This window comes from Ursus americanus, chromosome 20 (assembly GCF_024610735.1).
Source record: "Ursus americanus isolate L20-20 chromosome 20, mUrsAme1.1.p, whole genome shotgun sequence".
NCBI lineage: Eukaryota > Metazoa > Chordata > Mammalia > Carnivora > Ursidae > Ursus > Ursus americanus.
In genome coordinates, this window is record NC_142146.1 from 28,998,217 (window position 1) to 29,019,018 (window position 20,802).

General features: G+C 39.8%; 1 protein-coding gene across 1 annotated transcript in view; it reads right to left on the reverse strand.

Moving 5' to 3' along the window:
* The window catches only part of CPNE4 (copine 4), a 472,893-nt gene that overhangs the window by 120,174 nt on the left and 331,917 nt on the right, over nt 1-20,802 (reverse strand). Inside the window, exon 4 of the mRNA XM_087870204.1 lies at nt 6,363-6,434. Within this exon, the coding sequence (XP_087726330.1) occupies nt 6,363-6,434 (72 nt within the window). The remainder of the gene's footprint in view (nt 1-6,362; nt 6,435-20,802) is intronic.

Sequence of the window (20,802 nt, forward strand, 5' to 3'; positions counted from 1 at the left end):
TCTGCACTGTTGAATACAGTAGCTGCTAGCCACATGTAATTATTTTTTATTAATTTTTAAAAAACTCTAGTTAGTTAACATACAGTATTGTATTCGTTTCAGGTGTACAATATGGTGATACGACAAATCTATACATTACACAGTGCTCTTCATGCTAACAGTACTCTTTAATCCCCATCCCCTATTTCATCTCCCCACCTCCCGTCTGGAAACCCACAGTTTGTTCTCTATAGTTAAGTCTATGCTTGGTTTGTGTCTCCTTTTTCAAAATCTTTTCCTTTGTTTGTTTTGTTTCTTAAATTCCACATATGAGTGAGATCATATGGTATTTGTCTTTCTCTGACTGGCTTATTTCACTTAGCATAATACTCTGTAGCTCCATCCATGTCATTGCCAATGGCAAGACTTCATTCTTTTTTATGGCTGAATAATATTCCATATATATATACATATATATACATATACATACGTATATATATGTATATATATATCACCTCTTTTTTATTCATTCATTTTTCCATGAACACTTGGGCTGCTTCTATAATTTCGCTATTGTAAATAATGCCGCAATAAACATAGGGGTGCATGTATCCCTTCAAATTAGGGGTTTTGTATTCTTTGGGTAAATACTCAATAGTGCAATTACTAGATCATAGAGTAGTTTTATCTTTAACTTTTTGAGGAGCCTCCATACTGTTTTCCACAGTGGCTGCTCCAATTTGCATTCCCACCAACAATGCATGAGGATTCCTTTTTCTCCACATCCTTGCCAACACTTGTTGTTTCATGTGTTTTTGATGTTAGCCATTCTGACAGGTGAGGTGATTTCTCATTGTAGTTTTGATTTGCATTTCCCTGCTGATGAGAGACATTGAACATCTTTTCATGTGTCTGTTGCCCATCTGGACGTCTTCTTTGGAGAAATGAATGTTCTTGTCTTCTGCCAATTTTTAATTGGATTATTTGTTTTGGGATGTAGAATTATGTAAGTTCTCTTTATCAGAAATGTCATTTGCAAATATCTTCTTCCATTCAGTAGGTTGTCTTTTAGTTTTGTTGATCACTTCCTTTGCTGTGCAGAAAATCTTATTTTGATGAAGCCCCAATAGTTTATTTTTGCTTTTGTTTCCCTTGCCTCAGAAGACATATCTAGAAAAAAGTTGCTATTGTCCAAAGTCAGAGAAATTACTGCCTATGCTCTCCTCTAGCATTTTTACAGTTTTAGGTCTCACATTTAGGTCCTTAATCCATTTTGAATTTATCTTTGTGCATAGTGTAAGCCAGTCGTCCAGTTTCATTCTTTCACATTTAGCCATCCAGTTTTCCCAACACCATTTGTTGAAGAGGCTGTCTTTTTCCCATGGCATATTCTTTCCTCCTTTGTCAAGATGAATTGACCATATAAACGTGGGTTTATTTCTGGGCTTTCTATTCTATTCCATTTATCGATGTGCCTATTTTTGTGCCAATCCCATACTGTTTTGATTACTACAACTTCATCGTATAAATTGAAATATGGCATTGTGATACTTCCATCTTTGTTCTTCTTTTTCAAGATTGTTTTGGCTATTTGGAGTCTTCTGTTGTACTATACAAATTTTAGGATTGCCTATTCTAATTCTGTGAAAGATATTGTTGGTATTTTGATAGGAAGTGCATTGAATGTGTAGATTACTTTGATGGACATTTTAACAATATTTGTTCTTCCTAACAATGAGCATGAAGTATCTTTCCATTTGTTTGTGTCATCTTCAATATCTTTCATGATTTTCAGAGTACAGGTCTTTCACTTCCTTGGTTAAATTTATTCCTAGGTATTTAATTTTCTTTGGTGCAATAGTCAATGAGATTTCTTTCTTATTTTCTCTTTCTGTTGCTTCATTATTAGTATATAAAAATGCCAAGGATTTCTGTATGTTGATTTTGTATCCTGCTACCTTACTAAATTCATTTATCAGTTCTAGTAGGTTTTTTTTTAAGATTTTTATTTATTTATTTGACAGAGATAGAGAGATCGCGCAACGCATAAGCAGGGGGAGTGGCAGGCAGAGGAGGAGGGAGAAGCAGCCCTCCCCCCGAGCAGAGAGCCCAATGTGGGGCTTGATCCCAGCACCCTGGGATCATGACCTGAGCCCAAGGCAGACATTTAATCAACTGAGCCACCCAGGTGCCCCAGTTCTAGTAGTTTTTTGGTGGAGTGTTTAGGGTTGTTTTTTTTTTTTTTTAAAGATTTTATTTATTTATTCGACAGGATAGAGACAGCCAGCGAGAGAGGGAACACAAGCAGGGGGAGTGGGAGAGGAAGAAGCAGGCTCATAGCGGAGGAGCCCGATGTGGGGCTCGATCCCGTAACGCCAGGATCACGCCCTGAGCCGGAGGCAGACGCTTAACCGCTATGCCACCCAGGCGCCCCTAGGGTTTTCTTTATATAGTATTACGTCATCTGCAAATAGGGGAAGCTTTACTTCTTCCTTACCAATTTGGATGCCTTTTATTCATTCCTCTTCTCTGATGATGTGGCTAGGAAGTCCAGTACTATGTCAAATAGTAGTGGTGAGAGTGGACATCCTTGTCTTGTTCCTGACCTTAGAGAAAATGCTCTCAATTTTTCACCATTGAGTATAATGTTAGCTGTGGGTTTTTTGTATATTATGTGAAGTATGTTTCCTCTAATCTTATTTTTTGAGGGATTTTATCATGAATGGATGTTACACTTTGTCAAATGCTTTTTCAGCATCTATTAATATGATCATATGATTTTTATCCCTTCTTTTATTGATGTGATGTATCACATTGATTTGCAAATATTGAACCACACCTGCATCTCAGGAATGAATCCCACCTGATCATGGTGAATGATTTTTTAAAATGTATTGTTAGATTCTGTTTGCTAGTATTTTGTTGAGGATTTTCGGCACCTACATTCATCAGAGATACTGGCCTATAATTCTCTTTTTTTGCAATGTCTTTATCTGGTTTTGGTATCAGTGTAACAATGGCTTCAGAGAATGAATTAGGAAGTTTTCCTTCCTCTTCTATTTTTTGGAATAGTTTGAGAAGAATAGGCATTAACTCTTCTTTAAATGTTTGGTAGAATTCACCTGTGAAGTTGTCTAGCCCTGGACTTTTTTTTTTTTTTTTTTGTGCTGGGAATGTTTTCATTACTGATTCAGTTTCATTGCTGGTAATTGGTCTGTTCAAATTTTCTATTTCTTCCTGATTCAATTTTGGGAGGTTATAATGTTTTTAGGAATTTATCCATTTCTACTAGTTTGTCCAATTTGTTGGTATAGAATTTTTCAAAATATTCCATTACAGCCTTGTGTATTTCTGTGGTGTCAGTTCCTATTTCTCCCCTTTCTCGTTTTATTTATAAGTCTAAAGTCTGGCTTAAAGTTTATTAATTTTATTGATCTTTAGAAAGAACCAGCTCCTGGTTTCATTGATCTGTTCTATTTTTTTTTTTTTTTTTTAGTTTCTATCTTATTTCTGCTCTAATCTTTATAATTTCCTTCCTTTTACTGGTTTTGGGTTTTGTTTGTTATTCTTTTTCTAGTTCCTTTAGTTATAAGGTTAGGTTGTTTATTTGGGACTTTTCTTGTTTCTTGAGATGGGCCTATATTGCTATAAACTTCCCTCGTAGAATAGCCTTTGCTGTATCCCACAGATTTTGGACAATTGTACTTTCATTTTCATTTGTCTCCATGTATTTTTTTTTTATTTTGTCTTTGATTTCTTGGTTGACCCATTCATTGTTTAGTAGCATGTTATTTAACCTCTGCGTATTTGTGTGCTTTCCATGTTTTTTCTTGTGATTGATTTCTGGTATCAGAAAAGATGCATGGTACGATGTCCATCTTTCTGAATATGTTGAGACTTGTTTTGTGGCCTAATATGTTATCTGTTCTGGAGTATGGTCCATATGCACCTGAAAAGACCATACATTCTGCTGTTTTAGTATGGAATGTTCTGAATATGTCTGTTAGATCCATCTGGTCCAGTGTGTCATTCAAAGCCACTGTTTCCTTGTTAATTTTCTGTTTGGATGATCTATCCATTGATGTCAGTAGGGTGTTAAAATCCCCTACTATTATTGTATTACTACTGATTATTTCCTTTATGTTTGTTATTAACTGCTTTATGTATTCAGGTGCTCCCATGTTGGGTGCATATATATTTACAATTTTTATGTATTCTTGTTGGATTTTACTGTATATGATTATATAGTGTCCTTCTTTGTCTCGTTACAGCCTTTGTTTTAATGTCTGTTTTGTCCAATATAAGTATTGTCACTTTGGCTTTCATTTTACTTCCATTTTTATGATAAATGTTTCTCTATCCCTTCACTTTCAGTCTGTATGTGTCTTTAGATCTGAAATAAATTTCGTTTTTTTTTTTAAAGATTTTATTTATTTATTTGACAGAGATAGAGACAGCCAGCGAGAGAGGGAACACAAGCAGGGGGAGTGGGAGAGGAAGAAGCAGGCTCATAGTAGAGGAGCCTGATGTGGGGCTCGATCCCATAACGCTGGGATCATGCCCTGAGCCAAAGGCAGACGCTTAACCGCTGTGCCACCCAGGCGCCCCTGAAATAAATTTCTTAACAGGCAGTCTATAGATGAGTCTTTTTTTGTAAAATCTACTCCATCACCCTATTTCTTTTGATTGGAGCATTTAGTCCATTTACATTCAAAGTAATTATTTATATGTGTGTATTTATTGCCATTTTCTTACTTGTTTTATGGTCGTTTTTGTAGTTCCTCTCTGTTCCTTTCTTCTCTTTTTCTATTCTCTCATGATTAGTTGGCTTTCTTTAGTAAAATAATTGGATTCCTTACTCTTAATTTTTTGCATATCTATTACTGTTTTTTTTTAAAGACTTTTTATTTATCACTTGACAGAGAGAGACACAGCCAGCGAGAGAGGGAACACAAGCAGGGGGAGTGGGAGAGGAAGAAGCAGGCTCCCAGCAGAGGAGCCCGATGTGGGGCTCGATCCCAGAATGCTGGGATCACACCCTGAGCCGAAGGCAGACACCCAACGACGGAGCCACCCAGGTGCCCCACTATTACTGTGTTTTGATTTGTGGTTACCATTCAGTTTATATATAACATCATCTTCACATAGCAGTCTCTGTTAAGCTGATGGTTGCTTAATTTTGAACTCATTCTTTACTCCTCTCCCCTTTATATTTTAGATATGTGGTATCATATTTTATGTCCTTCTATTTTGTGATTCTCTTGACCTATTTTTACAGATAAACTTATTTTTTTTGATTTTGTGCTTCCTATTTTTCTTACTCTTATTGTGGTATTTGTTTTCTACTCACAGAGTCCCCCTTAACATTTCTTGTAAGGCTGTTTAGTGGTCATGAATTCTTTTAATTTTTGTTTGTCTGCCAAATTCGTTATTTCTCCTATTCTGAATGATAGCCTTGTTGGCTACTCTTGTATTCTTGTATTCTCAATTTTTCCCTTTCAGCACTTTGAATATATTGTGCCGCTCCCTACTGCCTGCAAAGTTTCTGCTGAAAAATCAGCTGATAGCCTTATGGAGTTTCCTTTGTATGTAACTGCCTGGTTTTTCTCTTGCAACCTTTAAAATTCTTTCTTTATCATTATGTTTTGTCATTTTAATTACTATGTGTCTTGGTATGGACCTCATTGGGTTGAATTTGTTGGGGGATTTTTGAGCCACCTGAATCTGGATCTCTGTTTCCCTCCCCACATTCATAGCCACATTTAACTATTGAACGCTTGATATATGGCTAGTGTAAGGTATGGATATTTTCTTTTATTTAATTTTGAATAATTTTATTTAAGTTTAAATAATCACATGTGAGTAGTGGCTACTAAATACAATAACATAACTCCAAACTAGTATATTAAAGAGGAGAGCTAAATGCTGAGCTCTCTGGTCCTTAGGAAACAAACCTAACCTTGGACTAATTGCTATTAGAGCAGATTTTTAATTCTCAAAAAAAAAAAAAAAATGAGAAGCAGGGACAGGTAGCTTGATGATTTGAAAACCCTAGACAATTCCATATTCTTACTATTCTCGACAACTCCATCTTTGTCCCCTGCTAAAACCTACATATTAACTGCAGAAGTGCTTAGTAGAAGTGAATGGCCTCACTTTCAAATCCTTTTTCTATCAGTTTTTCCTAGAGATAGAAGGGTCAAAATTGCATTGGCAAAAAGGAAAGAAAGGGGAAAAGGAACAAGAAGGAAAGGAGTAATTTGGATAACTAAACAGCTGTGGCATCAACTTCCAATAGTCAGAGGGTCTGCTTCCCACTGCCAGGTTTGGACCAGCTGCTCTATCTGGGCACCTGGACAGAGGGCTGCTAAGGAAGGGCTTACCGTGATGGAGGATTTCCCTGCTGTGTTCCCGTGCTTCAACAAGGATTTAGACAGTTTTCTCTGGGAAACAATCTGCAGAAAAGGAAACAAAAGGTGGAGATACTAGTTGAATGATTGTAGGTCTACTTTTTAATTTTTTCTTTACAAAATTCTGTATTCACAACTCTACTTGAAATATGCCTATTTATTTTCTAAGGTTTTTTTCCATGAAACTCACCTAAATACATGTTATTCCCTTCTTTCTTCTTATGGCATGTGATGTAAGACAGTGAGGGCATGAGAAATCATAGAAGAGTAAGTCAATTAGGAGAGGACTTAATCTGAAGCATTTACAACAAAACTAGATGGAAAATGTTGGATATGTACATTATGATAAAACAGATAAGGTTTCAGAATGATCTCAAATTAGCACTAAAACATCTGTGCAAAGTGGGGGTGGGCTACAGAAAGGAAAAGAAACCCAAGATCTAAATATAAACCTTCTGTATCTATAATCTCTAGAGTTCTGTTTTTAATATATCCATTAGGAAGCTATAAAGTCAGTCATTAGAAAACTGATGCCCAGACAAGCAAAAAGAATATTTGGGGTCCTCTTCATGATTCAGTGTCAATGCACAACATGCAATGACAACTAAAGTTGCTATTATATTGGGAGCTATTCTTAGCAGAACTTGCCCCACCCTCTTCTTCCTTCCTTTTCTTTGAAAGAAATATATGGCAAGGTATTGAGGCCCTGGTGGATATGCAATCCATGATTCTCAAAGGAGAAAAGGCTTAAAAGAATCAAATGACAGCTGTGCTCTTGCTGAGGGAGAACAAAGTCATACCTTGCAGTAGACAGCTTCTAGCTAAGATGTCTCCCAATGGTCATATTCATGCCATTGTACAATTCTCTCTCCTTGAGTGTGGGATGTATCTAATAACTTGCTTCTAATGAATAGAATACCACAAAAGTAGTGGAGTATCCCTTCTGAGATTAGGTTACAAAATGAATGTGACTTCCTTCTTGATCATCATCTCTTATTCTTCTCTCTCAGAGCTCTTGTGCTGAAGGGAGCAATTTGCAATGTTGTGAGTAGCCCTATAGAACAGCTCAGGTGGCAAGGAATTGAGGTCTCCAGCCAACAGCCAGTGAGAACCAGAAGACTGTCAACAGGCCCACAATGTGCTTGGAATCAGGTCCTCCCCCAAGGTGAGCCTTGAAATAACTGTACCTTAACAGCAGCCTTGTGAGAGACCCTCATCCAGAGGACATAGCCACACTACTCTCCCCCAATTTTGTGAGATCATAAATGCTGTTTTTTTTAAGCTGTCAAGTTTTAGAGTAATTTTTTATGTAGCAACAGGACAATATACATATGATTTACAGAATACAAAAGAAGGTCACTGTAAAAAGCAGGGAGATAAACCCATTCTCTGACATCCTTATATCTTTTTGTCTCTGTGTTAGAGCAATGAAAATAGTACGACTATGCTAGTGCCAAATGCAAAAAGTTCATAGAACTTTTCTAGGCCAAGCGGATTTAAAGATCCTGATGCCCAATTGGCTGTGGTGTTAAGAGGAAAGAGTATTTCTGTAAGAAATCAGGGGGTGATTGATGATGATAATGATGACAACGACGATGATAATGATAATGACAGCAATGGGAACTCCCATTTAAGGAGTACACATTCCCAAAATATTTACTTAGCCTTCATTGTTTCAGCCTCGGTGCTAGGCACTAAAAATAGAGTGGTAAGCAAAGTCAGAGGCAATATCCAACCTCATGGAACTTACATTCTGTGGCAGAGATAGGCATTAACAAAATGGTCAAATAAACCAATATAACTCATCACAAAAGAGAGATGCATTGGCTGTGGTGGCAACAATAAATATATAGGTGGTGGGGTGAATGTGAGTAAACAACTTCAGAATCTTTTGCTGTTGTCCAGGCAAGAGATGGTGGAGGTCTTGGAAATTGAGAGACAAGGGAGGAATCTGGAAATGGATTAAAAATGAAGAGAGAGGAAGGTAGGATAAATGATAAATGCATCACTGGATCAGATGGTTTTACCATTCATTGAAATAAGGGACACTGGAAGAAGACATTAAATTTGAGGAGCAAAGAACATGTATTCAGGTTTGGGACAGAAAGCAGATTGGAGTAGGTTGAAGAAGAGAGAAAGAGGGAAGGAAACAGAGCAAACACATTATTTCAATAAGTTTGGCTATAAAATGAGGTAGAGAGATAGAATAGAATCTGAAGGAAATGAGAAATTGAGTAAAGTTGTTTTAGTGGTCATTTTATCGCTAATTTTATTTCCCCACAAATTTGGTATTGTTAATTTCCTTTAATAGATGACAATAATAGGATGCAGAGAATTTAAGTAACTTTTCCAAAGCCACAGAGCTAAGAAGAAGGAGCAGAGATTTGAACATGGGTCTGACTCCAGAAACTGATCTCTAGTTACATTTGACTGGTATGTGAACTCATGAAACAAATTCAGAAAATTTTCACTGTTGGATTTTCATTCTATGTGTTTGCTTTTAAATCCTGGATCTTATGTTTGTGTGCTTAACTCTCAATATGTAAACATGAAGAAGACTGAAAAGAAATGATCAAGTTAAACCTCAAGAATGGAGTAAACTGAAGACACTGGCTTTGGTTAAGGGCAGTGTAGCATAATGATTAAGAACATAGTTGTTGTTTTTTTTAATTCAGAGCTGGTTATCAATAAAATGACATGAAAAAATTTCAGATGACAAAGGAATTGGCATTCCTTCCCATAGTTACGTCTGAATCTAAGTTACTCATATTTCCCACCCTACTCATTAAGAAGGTTCGATTGGTTCTTCTCCTATAGTGAGTGAGTCATTATCTCCTCTCCCTCCCCATTCACAGATTATCACAGGTTTTAGAAAAGCTATCATTTCCTAGAAAAATGTAGACACCATTCTTGAACTTGAGATGAACCAAAACACAGAGGAAACACAGGAAACAAAGAGTGAAGGGACAGGAGGAAGAGTTTATGGTTTCTCTCCAGGGGGTTTTCAGCTAGGAGGAATAGGGAAAACACATGAATCAATGGCAAAACAAGGGTCACTGGTAAGCAGCATCCAGGCCAACATCTGACTAAAGAAAGGCAACATATCCTGTTTCCCAAGTAAATTTGGCCTCAGAAATACTATTGTTTATTGTCATTGTTTCATCCACATTGGTGTCCTACCCCTATGGCTCCAAGTGACCCCAATCATCCTTTCAGCATTGTAAAAATCCGTTCATTGGATAACCAGGTGCAGGTATGGGTACACTGTCTTTATAGACTGTGTCTTCCAAGATCCACATTTTCATTCTTCAAGCAAGACCAAGGGAGACTTAACTTACAAGAAGTCGGATGGTCACATTCTCTTTCCTCACTCTTATCTAGAAATGCCAACATTCCCATTTGTTGGGTGTGAAGAGAATGCTATTATGTTCCAGCTCCTGTCTTTTGCTAATGCTAGGAAGATATGCAATCTCCCCAGAAATATTCCTGCTTAATAAGTGGGCCTTTGGGTATACAATTGGCTAATCAAGCAGGCAATCAAACAAACTTATTTTATAGTCCCCAGGCCTCCATCTCAGCTCCAAAGAATGAGTAATAATTAGGGTTAAGCTTTTCATTGTAATAAAGATCAACAAATAATGATGTTGCCATTCTTAGGCCTGTTGGGCAAAAGTGGTGGGGATGGCCAGCTGGGTCAGTGATCTATAGAGAAAAGGCTATTTGTTGCAAATCTCACTTCTCATGTAGGCTTTCTTGCTGCTGAAACAACTGCATCAGGCTTAGGAAAGCCTTAGGTCTTGTCAGAGGACATTTGAGGCAAAACAAACAAATAAACAAAACCAAAACAGCCGCTCTGCCTGGTAAGAGGATACATTTGCTAGAAGTCCTTTAATTTAAGTAACATGCCTGATAGAGAATTTAAAGCAATGATCATAAGGATTACTCACTGGACTTGAGAAAAGAGTGGAAGACATGAGTGAGACTTTTAACACAGAGATAAGGAATAACATAGCGAAGATAAAGGTCTCAATAAATGAAATAAGAAACATGCTTGATGGAATGAACAACAGGATGGAAGAAGCAGAGGCATGAATTAGTGACCTAGAAGACAGAGTAATGGAAAGTAATCAGACTAAAGAAAAGAGAGAGATAAGAATTATACAAAATGAGAACAGACTCAGAGAACTCAGTGATTCCATCAGATGTAATAACATTCATACAATAGGAGTCCCAGAAGGAAAAGATAGAGAAAAGGGGCCAGAAAATTTATTTGGAGAAACAATAGCTGAAAACTTCCTTAATCTCGGGGAGGAAACAGATATCCAGATTCAAGAGGCACAGAGAACTCCTATGAAATTAAGAAAAGCAGACCCACACCAAATTTAATTGTAATTAAATTTACAAAATGTAGTGATAAAGAAAAAAAAAATTTTAAAGCAGCAAGACCAAAGAACTTGTAAGGCTAGTGGGATATTTTTCAACAGAAACTTTGCAAGCCAGCAGAGAGTGGCATGATATATTCGAAGTGCTGAATGGGAAAAATCTGCAGCCAAGAATACTCTATCCATTAAGACTATCATTCAGAATAGAAGGAGAGATAAAGAGTTTCCCAGAAAAACAAAAACTAAAGGAATTCATGACCACTAAAACAGCCCTACAAGAAACATTAAAGGGGACTCTTTGAGTGGAAAGAAGGAAAAAAAAAAGACAGTATAAAGGTAGGAAACACAAAAGCAATAAAAATGAGTATTTCTTTAAAACAAATCAGTCAAGGAATTCATTAAAAAAGGATATAAAATATAATAACATATATCTAAAATGTGGGGAGGAGAGGAGAAAGAATGGGTTCAAACTTAAACGACCATCAATCTAATACAGACTGCTATTTGCAGAAGAGGTTACATACAAACATAATGGTACTCATATAGCAAAAACCACTAATAAATATTCGAAGAATAAAGAGAAAGAAATCCAAGTATATCACTAAAGAAAATTAGCAAAACATGAAAGAGAAAGATAAGGATCAGAGTAAATCTTCAGAAACAACCATAAAACAAGTAATAAAATGGCAATAAGTACATATCTATCAATAATTATTTTGAATGTAAATGGACTAAACACACGAATCAAAAGACATAGGGTGACAGAATGTATAAAAAACAGGACTCATCTATATGCTGTCTACTCATTTTAGACCTAAAGACAGAAGTCCTCTAATTTGATTCTTTTCTACCCTACGGTGGGGTCATAACTGCAATCCTTACCATTCGACAAAATGGTGAAGGATAGGAGGAGGAAACAGAAGTTGAAACACTTTTTTAGCAAAGTTGGACCAGAAGGACATGAGTGCCATGCATGATCTGCATTTATAGAAGGATCAGGGGAGGAAGCACTTCTTTCCTTTGAAGTGGAAAATATTCTAACAGCATGGGTCCTCATTTTTCAGGAAGTCCACTGTTTCATTTGGATGAATGGTAAGAGAGCCAGGAGAATAAAAAATGCTTTGGCCCATATTTCAACAAGTGTACATTCAGCTGAACTTTCTTTCGAAGTCTTTCAAAACAGTCATTCTGGGGACCAAACAGTCATTTTTTTCATGAGACTGCTTTTACTGAAAATGTCTTCAGATTCTTTTTTGAAATTTATTTAAAGACTCTGTTGTTTCAAAAAACATTTATTGAACAACTTCTCTGTGCCAGGCACTATTCTGAGGCTATCATGGTGAGCAGATGAGAAACTTCTTTACAATATTTGACAGTCACATCTCTGGTCTGAATCAGAATCGATTATCCCCAAAGCATGTATCAGAGAATTTTTATTCCTTAAAAGGTAAGTACATATTGCATGAAAAAACTTTGGAATTAAGTCTGGGAAATCACAGGATCAGAAAAAGTTTCAAAGCTCAACTGCAGGACATCAACAGAGCTTTATTTGTGAGTCCCCCTGAGTACAAGCATGTGAGAAGCATTCTTTACACTTGTTTGGCCCCAGAACCTTTCATCAAGGAGCATCTCTAGTTTTGCAAACTAGCAATTACCAAAACCACCACTACAGGGAACAACCAAGGTTTCCTGATGGATCACTGTAGCAGAGAGAGGAAGACATGCCCAGATCTCCTCAGGCTTTACTATTGCAGAGCTGGCCGGGCTTCCAACCACCGGCACTGGCATCTCATTACCTAAAGATTTTCTCTGGTATCCTTGCCTGTTGTCTACAGGTGCAGCAGGCTGAAAGTAAGGAGGATTAACATCCTTGGCAGTGAACATCAACCAATGACTGATGGACTTTGGTACAGAAATGCCCCAGGCTTCTGTCCTGGGGATGGGGTGACTCTGTCTCGGGGATGGGGCACCCGAGTTTCCTCAGTGGAATGAAGCTCTAGTTGTTCCAGTGGTGATTTGTTAGACAATGCACCCTTTACTTTATTGGCCACTTTACCTTTCCCGTCTCACTTCTCCACTCCCTTTTTGGTTTTTCCTTCACCTCCCAATTCTTTACTTGCTCTCCAGTCCTTGTCTGCTTCTGGGAAAAACAACCAAACTTTTCGTCTGTGCCAGATAATGTGTTGAGTGGTTCAGTACGTTATCTCTTTGCTGTCATTTAATGGTCAACACTCTTTCTTTCCTCCAAGCAATTGGAACGAGAGAGGCAAGGCTTAGAGTAAACAAGGAGTTTATCTAAGGTCACATAACATTATGGACTAAACTCTGTCCTCCCCAAATTCATATGTTCAAGCCTTAAACCACAAAGTGCTTGTATTTGGAGGTAGGGACTTCAAGGAGGTAATTAAGGTTAAATGAGGGTGGAGCCCCCCTCATTTAGGGGTAGCCCCCCAATTCTATAGCACTAGTGTCCTTATAAGAAGATGTGGTTACATCAGAAAGCTTTCTCTTTCTGCATATGTACACAGAAGAAAGGCTATGCAAGGACATAGCACAGCTGTCTGCAAGTCAGCAAAAGAGGCCTCACCACAAAAAACCCTACTGTCACCTTGATCTTGGAATTTCAGTCTCCAGAATTATGATAAAATAAATAAATATCTGTTGTTTAAGCCACCAGTCTGTGGTATTCTGTCATGGCAGCCCTAACAAGCTAATACACATACATTATAAGAACTGAAGCCAGGATTCATTCCTTCATTGCATAAATATGTATTGGATATTATGTGCTGGGCATTGAAAATATAGTGAAGACACAAGGCAGGCAGGGGCGCTGCCCTCCCAGACATAGCCACATAATTCACATGTCAAATTCCAACTCTGCAAGGAGAAGCAAAGTCATGCCATGAAGGAAGACTGGCCTGGTCCAGGAGGTCAGGTAAGGCATTTCTGAAGAAACTACTTCTGACCCGAAAGCTTCTGGAAGAGAACTGAATAAGAGGGGAGGGATGATACTCCAGGTGGAGAGCACTGTAGGTCAGAAAGGCATAAATGCGTATGAGGAGCAGGGTGAGTATGAAGACAGAAAGAAAACCTTTAATTTGGAGAGACTAGGCGCTTGGAGGCTTTGAACTCTGACACTAGGAGCTTTAGCAATGTTGGCTTATGGTAGGCTAAAAAATGATCCCCCCCCAAAAGATATTCATACCTTAATCCCTAAAACCTCTGTATATTACCTTATATGGCAAAAAAGTATTTGCAGTTGTAAGTAAGTTAAGGATCTTAAAATGGGGAGATTATCCTGGATTACTTGGGTGGACTCTAAATGCAATCCCAGTGTCCTAATAAGAGAGAAACAGGGGGTGGGGAAATGATAACACATACTCAGAGGAGAAGGAAACATGAAGATGGAGCAGAGAGACAGTTGAAGGCACTGACATTTGGAGTGATGTGGCCATAAGCTAAGGGATGCTGGCAGCCACCAGAGGTTGGGAGAGGCAAGGAATGGATTTCCCCCATAGCCTTCAGAGATGGCCCTGCTGACATCTTGATTTCAGAATTTTGTCCCCTAGAACTGTGACAGAATAAATATGTGTTATTTTAAGCCACCATGTTTGTGATAATTTGTAACTGTAAACACAGGGAACTAATAGACTGAGTTAGCCATGATCAGGTTCAAAGTCCAGGAAAGGATGCAATGATGCCTCAGTGGTGACTAATTTTAGGGAAATCCCTACCTTTCCATTTCCCTCCCTAAGACTTCTGGGCAATATCGCTACACCTGGTAGAAATTAGACGTGCTCAAGATACAGATTATGCTAGAAGAGCTTTCTCTTGTTGCTCTCCCTCCATTTCCTGGTTGCCTTGCTCCCACTGCTGACGTAAAGGACCCAGAGTCTCGTCCGAACACAGAGTAACTCCTGAGATCTTTGGCTTCACCTGTGTGCTAAACAATAAAGGGAAGCTTTAAAAATATTTTACAGAGTACTTCAAAGAACCCTTCAAGAAGTATGCTTTTCCTGACGCTATTCCTTCTGCCTAGGATGACTCACACCCTCTCTCCTCAGTTGGCGAATTTTACTCATTTTTCAAGATTCATATTAGAAGTTTTCAATAGTTGCTGTGTGGGAGGAAAGTGGTCTCCTGTGGGATGTAGAAGAACTTTTCCTTTGCTCCTTATGGGTGTCCTCCCTAACTTATCCTTTCTGGTTCCCTCCAGCAGCACCAGCAGCAGCATGGCCTGGGAATTTGTCAGAAATGCAGAATCTCAGGGCCCACCCCAGACCCACTGAATCAGAATCTGAATTTCAATGAGATCTTCAGGTGATTTGCATGCATATTAAAGTTGAGAAGCACTGAGCTAGAGTGTGAGAATTTGAATGTAGACAATTTTAGTATGATATGATCAGATTCTAAAGATTTATAGAAAAGGGCTTTTAAATTAATCCATTCTACTGATTTAGACTTTCATTAATGGGTAAAGTTGTAGGAACTAAGAAAGGTATATGCTGAGACCTTGTCAGCCATTCAGGGGAGAGAACATGTGACCGGCGTGTGTGCATACATTTTATGTAAATTCAGTACAGTCCTTCCTGCCCCAGTGGAGGCTTACAAAAGGAACACTCTGGGGAGAATGATTCAGAATGACAGGAGCAATGGGTGATCTACTGGTTTGGGCTTCCTGTCTTAAGGTTTCTATTAAGCAGGGTCCTAATTACTTCAAGTGTAATTACAGGCTTTACCCTTTCTCTGACTTCGTTAGCAAGGGATTGAGTGGAGAGAGTTTCAGGGAGGGATTTAACGACTGCTAGTGTATTAATTATCCACCTTTGCCTCTGATGATGGTGGTAAGGCCTCCTCCTCATCACAAATGAGCTGGCTCAGAAGCCACCCTCCTCAGCCCCCAACCATATTACATGGAAGTCAGGAGAAAGAGAAAGAGCTGCCTTCTCCAAGCAGCCCAGTGCCCAGGGTAGGCATTTAGCCCAGTACAGAGAGGCTAGGTAACTTGCTCAAGGTCCCAGAGCCAGGAAGCAGCAGAGCTGGGATGTGAATCCAGTCAGTCCAGTTCATTCCCTTAACTGCTACACTCTTTTGCCTCCCATAAATGACAGAAGCAGGCCCTGTGCTAAACCCTACCAGATATGCAAAGTGATTTGTACTCACTCTGCACTCAAGGAGCTTAGTTCCCTCGCCACCACTGCAAGAGCCACTCCACTGGTCCCCTAGCTTCATTTTTGCTATATAGTCACACATGAGGCTCCGAGTGCTGACTCTCGTGTGGGACCAGGCAGGTTCACGTCCGAGCCTCAGTTTCCTTTTCTGTAAAATGGTGATATTATCTACTCCATTGGTTTATTATGCACATAATGAGTATCAACCACCTCTCAGCATCAGGCAAGTACTGATGCTTAGGAAATGTTCCTTCCTCCTCTCTTCTCTCCTATCCTATCAATCCCCACATAGAGATAATTATAGTCATTGATTGACTTAGACAGTATGTCTAAGTCTGACTTGACGGTAAGTCAATACGTAGAGAAAGAAGGGGGTGGATAATAAAGATATTTAACACACCGAATTGAGGGGGCTTTGTGATTGATTGATGGGAAGGCTGTGGGGCACAGAGAGTGAGTGGCACAGGGGAAGGCTCCCAGGTTTGGGGCCTCCCCATCTGGGAGGATGGAGGTGCCATTCCCTGAGTGGGACACAGCAGAGGAGGGGCAGGTGGAGCGGATGAGCAGGGAGAGCAAGAGGAGATGGAGAGCTTGGTTGGAACTGTGGAGTCTGAGATGTCTGTGAGTCATCTGAATGGAATTACTATCCAGATAGGGTTGAATACATGAGTCTGGGGCTCAGAGGAGAGGCCTGAGCTGGGAGTCTTCAATGTGTGGATGAGAAATGGGAGGGCAGGAGCTGCGGGGGATCCATGAAGGAGAGAAAGGACACAGTCTGAGAGCGACTCCCACTGAGACTCAGGGCAATGTCCCCTTTCCTCATTCTACCTGTAGCCTCTGGACAAATTCTGTGGGGGCCCTGCCTCCAGGACCATGAGGGAGCTGAGGGGTCACACTCCTCTGTGTCCTCCCTGCTCAGGCTGGGGCTAGAGAGCCTCTATGGTGTGTGTGTGGAGGGTGACATCCAGTTCAGGGCAGTGGCCTTTTTTCCCCTGTGCTGTTAGAGGCTTCAAAAGGAACAAGATTGAAAGCGGGAGGTGTTACAGAAGACGCAGGAAAAAGACTACTTTTGTGGGCTGTACAGAGCAGTGGCAGTTGCCACCACGTTTCTACACACATATGCGGCAATTTGTATCAAGGACCTTAAAATGTGTCGGAATATTCCACAGTTATTCATTTATTCTAAAAAATCAGTATCAGAGGGCACGAAGATATTCAAGTGTTGTTTATAATTGTGGAAAACCAGAAATAGTCTTAATACCCACCATACAGGACACCTTACATGATTTTTGCTCTCATGGAATACTGTGTAGCCCTTAAAGCAGCTGATGTAGAAATACATGCATTAACATTCAAAGATGTTCATGATATATTTTTCTGAGAAAAAAGCAAGCAACAAAAGGCATATGTAAATGACCAAGTGGTTATTTTAAAAAAGAACTATATGTTTGCGCATACATAGAAAAAATCTGGAAGAATATGCACCAGAGTGTTTACTAGCTATTTTTCAATGTTGCGATGAAGGATGATTTTATTATTTTTGTGTATTTCTGAATAGTTTTAAAAATGGCTTGTATTGCCTTTATGTACAGAAAAACAATGAAGCCATTCCCTACAAATAATGGGGTGGAGGGATGGAAAATGTTGCTTGGTTTATAAGGATGTCATGTAGAAGAAGTTCTTGCATGTCTGGAGGAGAAGCTGGAGATGTGGGCCCTGCACCAGAGCTGCGGGAAGCCTCTAGAAGTTGTCACAGTTCAATATCTGGTGCACCTGGGGACACAAAGATTTAAACGCCCCATCCTTGTGGACCCATGGGCAACCTTAACATGCTGGTTACTGGTCCTTCAAACCCTCTGGGGTCTCCTCTGTAATCAAAAGCATTACAAAGGACCAGAATCAGATGCAGAATCAGAGGGATGATGCATGCTTTGTAGATGTTTCTTAGGGATCAGTCATTCTCTCAATCTTGCATTAGAAGTGCAGGCGGGGGCACCTGGGTGGCTCAGTTGGTTGAGTCCGACTCGACCTCAGCTTAGGTCTTGATCTCAGGGTTGTGAGTTCAAGCCCTGCCCTGGCTCCACACTGGGCATGGCGCCTACTTAAAAAAAAAAAAGTGCAGGCAAGTGTTGCAGACTGGCCAAAGCTCACAACTGCTCAGTAGTTGCAGTTGCAGGGATGTTGTCTGGGAGTCAGAGGCTCCTGCACTTAAAAATGGTGTGCACTTAAGCAAGTTACTCCAAGGTTCACATGAGAGACTATGGACTCTGGGAAACAAACTGAGGGCTTCAGAGGGGTGGGGGGTGGGGGAATGGGATAGACTGGTGATGGGTAGTAAGGAGGGCACATATTACATGGTGCACTGGGTGTTATATGCAACTAATGAATCATGGAACTTTACATCAAAAACTAGGGATGTACTGTATGGTGACTAACATAATATAATAAAAAATATTATTAAAAAAATTTAAAAAATAAAAAAGTTACTCCAAGGTTCAGGTGGTTAACAGAAGCTGAGGGAATAATGGCACTTTCCCCTCAGGGCTTTTGGGAGGATTAAATGAGATAATGCACGCAACGTTGTCAGCATAGGGTCTGGCAGTACGCTGTAAGAACAGTACCTCTGCTCTCTGCCTGAAACACTTCTCTGGATTTCTTTACATGGCCTGTACCCATACATCATTCTGGTCTCTGCTCAGAAGGGGCCCTCCCTGACTCTCCTATCTAAATTAGCACCCACCCCTTTGCTACCACTCTCTATTCCTTATCCTGTTGGGTTTTCCTTCATAGCACTATTATTGTCTGTTATTATATTATGTAGGAATAGATAAGCTCCATGAGAACAAGGCTTTGTCCCCTCTGTTCACAGCTGGTGCCCTAGCGTCTAGAAGAGTGTCTGGGATGAAATGAGTGCCCAGTAAATGAATGAATAAATTCATACATAATTATTTGGATGAGGGAATAAATGTATATAAGCTTTTAAATGATTACTTCTAGAATTAAATGCATTATTCATTGAATGAATGAATACATGAATGAATACATGAATGAATACATATCGGTTATTTAAATCTGATTGTTATCCTTAATTGGTATATGAACAATAGGTCCTTGCCAAGGGAAGGATAAGGCCTAAACACTACAAGTTGCTCATACCCTTTGGTCCAGGAGTATTTCAGATAAATACTCACCAGTGGGGTGTCTATTTGCACAAGGATGTCACAGGTCTTCCTGAGCTGGGAGAAAGAGACCGTTTAGATATAGGAGTCAATTCATCAACCTGTGAAAAAGGTTGCTTTCTTCCTGACCTTGGTTAGCGGTCTTATGGTGATAGCATTTACGGAGAATTGCTACTCCACTTTTTCCAATCTGCAAAGGGTTGTAGAAATTGAACGCAGTGTGGTAGGCAATGTGGTATAACGGGAAGGCAAGTACTGAAATCAGATCATCAGGTGTGAATCTTAGCTCCCCAACTTGCTGTCAGCATGATCCGGGATGAATCAGTTGAGCTCTTACAGCCTAGTTCTTGATCTATCAAGTAGGGGAGATTCTGGCCTCACGTAATATGATACCTGGAATATAACAAGGCCCCCAGGATATCGTCTCCTCCTTGCAACTGACCACTTACGGAGAAAGTCAGTAGGAGGATTTGGGAGATCTGTAAAGGGATATGGATCTTTTCCTTTCTGATTTTCTCAAACGGAAGCCCAGAGGCAGTGTAGCTTAGGGGTACAGGAGGAACCGCCGAGTACTCTGAATGTGAATCCAAATGCCTGCTGTTGCATCTTGACTTTGCCCCTCAGGAGGCGTGTGCAGTCTTGGCCTCAGGATGACAGTAATAATGATGATGCTGTTAATGCCAGCAGCGCCAAGCTCGGGAATGCCTGGCACGTGACCAGTACTTAGCAAATGTTAGCTATGAAAGGGATTTATTACCGCAAACGGACCAGGAGCTCTACTGTCTAAACCGGCACACTTTTGAAAATGAAAGGGGACAGTGTTAATAATTAAATCACGACAATGGGTAAAAACTAGGATGGCCTGGGGCAAATGCAGTCAGAGGTTACCCGAACGTTATCAGGATACCTGATAAGTAAGGACGAATTCCCCTTCCTCAGAAGTAGTTAAGCAGAGCTTGGGAGCACCAGAGAGCAGTCTCCCACACTGATCTGGCCAGACTCAGCATTGCTTTTGTTTTCTTCCCCATTTCAAGCTTCTCTGATTTTAATGGAGTTCTGTCTGCAAATTTACTAATACTGGTTTTTTTGGTTGATTCTCACTGGGGAGAAAGAGGTTTGGAGGAATTTTGCTCCCTTGTTTCTAATAACTGATTTGGGACTATGTGCTAACCTCAGCCTCCCGTGGGCAGAAGCCAAGGAAGGGTGGGGAAGGCACATGACTCAGCAAGCTCACGGCCTCCCCTGACCTGCCCTCCTGTACAGAGAAGCCCCAAAGGCTCACATTCCATCCAAAACAAAGTTAATGAATTCATACCAGCCTCATTCTGTCTTTGAATCTGAAACCAAGACTCCTAGGAATGATTTTGTAACCCAAGCAGTTACTGTTTCTTCTCCCCCTAAACTTTATCAGGTTAATTCAAAATAAAAATATTCTCTTTCCCACATGAGACTTGAACTGGAGATTCTAGGCATTGGGGGAATGTCAGAACCTCTTGGTAGTTCCAGTGAGGCATCCTGAACTTATTCCTTATTAGTGCCTCAAGCCCTCCACAGTCTCTTCTGTAATCAAAAATGGTATTAAAAAGATCAGAATCAGATTACCCAAGCCAACCTTCCTCTCTGTGGGCAATGGGGTGGGGGCTGGGAACCTGCAGCATCTACAAAATGCTCTCTCAAAAAC